General features: G+C 25.9%; 1 protein-coding gene across 2 annotated transcripts in view; it reads left to right on the top strand.

Annotated features, from left to right (window-relative positions):
* LOC111640289 (neuroligin-4, X-linked-like) overlaps positions 1-6,088 on the top strand; it is a 227,224-nt gene that overhangs the window by 153,648 nt on the left and 67,488 nt on the right. Inside the window, exons 3-4 of one of the 2 annotated variants that reach the window (XM_023386299.1) lie at positions 2,495-2,680; positions 2,844-2,861. In XM_023386299.1, coding sequence (XP_023242067.1) covers positions 2,495-2,680; positions 2,844-2,861 — 204 coding nt within the window. The remainder of the gene's footprint in view (positions 1-2,494; positions 2,681-2,843; positions 2,862-6,088) is intronic. The other variant, XM_023386307.1, reaches the window with a different exon arrangement.

The following is a 6,088-nucleotide window of genomic DNA, read 5'->3' as shown; positions in this document are numbered from 1 at the left end:
ATTTTATATTTTTATAAAATATAATATAAATAATAATTTTTAAAAATTTATAAATATTAGTATATATTTACATTTTCTAATAAAGGCGTAAATTGAGTTGTAGGTCTATTTGTTTAGAGATTTGTAGGATTGATTGAATAAGGCAACGCAACACATGGGCAATCTATCAAGGAGGATGCCTCCCGGGAGGGTTTTCTATGGAAAACTAGCTCCTATTTAGGTGTTAGACACGTGAAGAAAACCCGGGAAACTTCACGTAGCCATCCCGTTGGTGAGGCGCCAACCCGCAACAAACTACCAGTGTTCAGTGGTTTTATCCTTTCAGCAACTGGTAGGCCTATTTGATTACAGAAAATTATTAATATTAACATTACACATAGATTCAATGTAGGATTTTTTAAATGTATTTGACTTGTATATAAAGTGTTAAAAAATTTCAAGAAATGTAAATATTTGTTAAAAGAAGAAATAGTCTTTTCCACAATAAAAATGGAGCCAATGTTCATTAGTCTGCATATGCAAAAGACAATAGTTTCGTGTTCTTACGAAGTAGAATACAATATATACAGATAGAACATATATTAGAAAATTATAACAGTTTAAACATCTAATCTATTTGAAATTTTCGAAACTTTTACAAAAAATTAGAGATTATAAAAATACAAATTATAAAAGCGTTACAACGTCATATGACATTTTTATTTTGTTAGTGTTTTCAATTTTTTTCTAATACTGGCATCCCAACGTTGCAAATTTTTTATTGTTGTATTCCTAATTTTTTCAATGCAGAGTCGTTATACTTTTCATAGTTTAGTAACACAGTAATACAGTATTATATCTCTGCTCATGCACTACATTTCACAGCACCTCTGAAATGCCGTTGCCACATCCCTGTTGAAAACCATTGTGTTACAGCTTCTTTGCTTGGCTTCTCTATTTTTAATTTGAAAAAAAATACTACAGTATAAATATATTTTATAACAGAACATTCAAAATTGATGTAACAAAAAGTGAAGATTANGCTGTCGTAAACCACAAAGTCTACATTGGGATCTGTCTAATTCTATCTGAAGATCTATCCACGACTCCGGATTTGAAATTGTTATATATCTTCCTTGACTCTTTCTCTCTGCCAATATGCTCTTTTTCAGTTAATTTCCTTAATCAAGTTTGATGTTCTGTAATTCTTTACGCATATTTCGTATATAACAATTATTTCAGGATAAATATCTTCCAAATCTAATAAATAGCATTCCAGTAGATAATATGATATATGTTATAGATTCTTACAGCAATACCATCAATAATAACTCTGTACTTATATCCACATGCCTTTCTTCATTTAAAGAAACATTTCTCGTAATACAACGCAATCTTCTCGATCCAAAGTCATTCTTTCATTTTTATATTGAATATAATTTCTAATGTTCCGTTATTTGTGTAATTCTTTGTTATACTCAAATTATGTAGAAGTCATAATAAAGGAAATTTATTCGTTAAATCAGTTCAAATACCATTTCTTCAAGCGATAATATTGACAATATTAAATTTACTTTTTATATCTGTCAGATAATGGAATAGATGTATAATATATTGAGATCAATTTACGTACCATACAATAAGTTTATTGAAGGATAAAATGTTTGTTTAATTATTATTAATTTATTTATCTATATTAAATCGTTTATTATCTACTCAACTGATCGGTTGTTATTTGCTTTTCAAATAATCACAATATTTCTCTAGAGATTTTTGAAAATGATTGTTATTATAGTAATAAGTTTCTGTTGAATATTCGGAAAATTTTATAATTTTTTTCCAAAACTTTCACATGAATATTGTCTACCTTTTAACACTTTAATTAATTTAACATAATACTTTTCATTTTACAATTAACGAGCAATTATTTATTGTGACATCGTCACAATGCCGGGCTGTAATTTTTAATCATATTTTAAGTTTATTTAATTTAAAATATATACTCTTCACTTCAAATTAGTACTGTCTTGACCCTGTATATCATATTTTCCTGCTAGCATAGGAGTCGTGTAGGGCATCTAACTAACTCCTTTCGGGAAAAAAGTGACTTCCAGCTTGCATCGGAAGTTCATATAAAGTTAATCGGAGCCTCTTCTCTAATCTTTCCATATCTGGTCTCGACTTTCATCTATCTAACTCCATTCTCGAGATTAAGGAAGNTTTTCAGTTTTTTTTTTAATTCTCAATACAAATTAGTTTATCAGTTTAATATTTTTTTTACTAAATTTACATTTATTTTTTACTGTTTGTTAATTTTATTCTTTCATTAATAGAACATTAAAGCTCAGAAGTCGATGTAAAAACAGAAAAAAAAAAACTGAAATAAATACAAATAGTAATATAGATGTTGAATAAATATGATAATTTTTTTACAGTGTTTATATTTAAATTTCAAAATAAAGTTCGAAATACTATCTTCGAAGACAGGATAAAATGGTTATTTTTTTATTTTCAGGTTTTCTTCCTGTTAAAGATGGAACAACAAGAGGTAACTATGGTCTTATGGATCAGATAGCAGCTCTACATTGGATTCAAGAAAATGTAGCAGAATTTGGTGGGGATCCACACAATGTTACTGTATTTGGTCATGGACACGGTGCGGCTTGTGTAAATCTTTTGATGTTGTCACCTATGTCTAAAGGTACATTTATTTAGCTTTACGACAAAACAACTTACTGTACATAAATTTTAAATGATTTCAAAACTATATTGTAAAGAAAGTATCCTATATTTATGATCTTTAAAATAAATGATGTTTTCTTTTTTTTTTTTTAAATTTAACATAATATTATTATTATTTACAGACGGCAATAGGAAAGCAGGTAAGTGCAAGAAAAGCAACTTTATAATGAGATTCTTTAGATTATATACGTTAGTGTGCCCTCGAGAACTATAATTTATACTTTTATGCGTAAAATTAAAGCACAAATTCTGGAAGATTGCTTTAAAATAGACATAAAATGAATAATATAACAAAATATGTAAAAAATAGTTTTTAATCTCTACATCTTATAACATTTTATCCTAGAATTATCAAAACTGTAAGACACTTTGTTTACTTTTAAAACATCTGATATGTTAGAAAGTACCCATTTGTCTCTCATATAATGTTTACCCAAACTTTATAAAAATTTGATAAACAGATCTAAAATTCGGCGATAATTAAAGCTATAAAAATTATCAGTAACTTCTAGTTTATGTAATTATGCTTATAATTTAATTGGGTTCGAAATAAACATAATCATTTTTTGAAAACTTTTTGTAACTAAATTAAACTCAATTAGAAACATAAGAATAAATAAGGGAGAGAGAATAAATATTTAGATATTTATTAATAAAAAAAAATATTAAAATTGATCGTTTCTTTATTGTTATATACAATAGCTAGAATTTTAAAAGATAATTGTTTAAAAATTATTGTAATTTATTTGAGAATAGAAATTTTACTCAATGAATGTGCCCTATATCATACTTAATTACTTCAGTTTAAAACACTTTCAATATATAATATATTGGTTAGATCACGTGACAGATTGTGTTCTCTTAAAACCATAATGTTTTCTTGTTTTACTCAGATATTAGACACATAAGCTTGATATATTCGAATAATAAAGAGGGATGTAATTAGAGTGGCGTTCGGTAAGAGGAGGAGGTAAATAATAACTGTTGGGACCATCGGACATCGTAAATTGCAGCAGTTGCTGTTACACCCGGTTACAGTGACATAAGTTACGTCATATTATCTTCTCTTCCAGATAAAATGGTTGGCTACCCAAAAAACTTATGAAAATCTTACGTTTTTTTTCCCCATCTTATGAAAAGGAAAGTTAAGTGGCAGACTGATTTAACGAGTTATTGCCTTACATTGAGCTTATATATAGCAGCCGCACTCGAAATTTTGTTTTAGAAAGTTACTGCTATATTTTTTGTCTTGTAATAAAAATGATGTCCTTTTATTTCGAGTTTTTGCATCGTATTTTATATAAATCGCCTTTTATTACTGCTACCTTATAGCAGTATAACTAAACTGAATTATCGATTTGTAATGTCGGTTAAAGAAGAAACAATAGGAGGAAGATATTTGGTATAAAGGGTTTTCTGTCTGGTTGATGCGTAACAGTTTCTAAGATTTACTTGTTATTGTTCTGGATAAGAGGCAAAAGTTTGTCATATGAGAACGTAACCTTTTTTTATGCTAGTTTCCTTGTTAAGCACCTCGTTATAACGCATCATTAAGGTTTATAGCTAAACGATGTAAATTTTTTAATACTTCCTGTTTGAAATTTCTTCCCTTTTTTAATAAGTATAATATAAGGAACAGAAGAGACGAAATTTCGAAGGAGTAAAATGAATTTCCGTTCCAAAAAAGGACATTTAGTATTACAATATCTACAAATGACCGTCTGAAGAAAAATAAATGGAAAATTTACTATACCGAGGTCAAGATTTCGCTCTTAGAAAAATGACATTACTTTAGTAATTTAAATTTTTAATAAAAATAATAAGTTTCATTCATTTTTAATGAAGATGGGATCATATTACTGACAGTATTCAGAATGCTGAAATGTAATAAAATTATATAAATGTACTCAATTTTATATTTAAAACCCTTTCTAGTATAATTATTATAGACATTTTAAAGCTAAATTTTCAACTTAAACCTGTTCCAGCTATAAAATTATAAAATTTTGATATTTATCCCTCATTTTTAGGTAATTATCATTTTCTGAAAATATGCTTATGATTGCAAAACACGTCTTATTACATCTTAATGGCGATTCTTCACTATGTTTTAATATAAAAACATAATTTATTATTATATTTTATAATTCGATATTTAATGTTCCTGCAAATTGAGTAGACAATAAAAACATGAATAATCTTATTAATCAGTATTGTTGAATGCTCCACTACTTGAAATTTACCTTTCAAATATAAATTTAAATGTTTTTTAGAGATTATTTAAACAAGTATAGTAGAAATTTTCTAGTGAAAGAGATGGATAAACTTATAAATATTTAATAAAAAATTATAGAATTTTTATATATAAGAAGCGTAAACCAACATTCAACTAACAAATCATTAGTATTGTTATACAGTATTACTAAAGCTTTATTTATTTTTTTTACACTTTCTAAATTTCCTAATTAAACCACTAAATTAATATAATTTATAAATTTTCCATTTTATTTAAATTATGTTAATAATGTTAACTAAATTAAAATTTAACGAAATTTTGGGTGAAGGAACTCAAAATATGTTTGGAATTTAATTCCTTTCTTTTTTGTTGCTCTTTCTATTTCTATTGAATTCTCAGGTATGTTAAATAAGATAAATAAAAGTGAATTTTTCAAAATATTTGATTTGAATTTTAATACAAAAGATAATGTATAAAAAAATCTAATTTTATAAATTTATTTCTGAATTAAGTTTGTTTCTTGTTAAGTGAAAATTCAGCTTTTAAATTAAAAAAAAATAAGTAAAAAATTGCCTGATTTACTAGTTTGTGTACAAAGGTATTAGTGGTTTTAGTGGTTTTGTTAGAAGTAAACTAATGATATATTTTAGTAATCTTACACACTTCTAATTTTTCATTTATTATCGTGTTTATTGATGTTTCTAATTAATAAGATAGTAAATCACTTCGATCTTGAATTATGCTGTTCATAAAGGTTGTAGATTAATTAATAAGTTTCAGTAACGATAAATATTTCAATATATCGCGTTACACTTTAATAAATATTACATTCTTTATAAATTTCTCAGTCTCATATTTTGGTTTAATAATTTGGCTAACCAAATATCATTAAACAAAATATGCTGTGTAAATAACAGATTTGCAATTTACTTCGTCATTGCTTCAAGAAAAATAAATACATGAAATTTCTATTAACACTGAATATTTAAATGCTGTTAACGCGTTTACTTTCAGAAATTATGTTTATTTTACAAAATAAATGTTCTAAACTCTTATACAGTATTTGCTTTTCTAAAAATTTACATTTTATAAAGTTATTGTGTTTTAAAGTATTATTGTTACTTTTTTTTT

This window comes from Centruroides sculpturatus, unplaced genomic scaffold (assembly GCF_000671375.1).
Source record: "Centruroides sculpturatus isolate CEXI.00-Female unplaced genomic scaffold, Cexi_2.0 scaffold177, whole genome shotgun sequence".
NCBI lineage: Eukaryota > Metazoa > Arthropoda > Arachnida > Scorpiones > Buthidae > Centruroides > Centruroides sculpturatus.
This window is presented reverse-complemented; position numbering and strand designations above follow the sequence as displayed.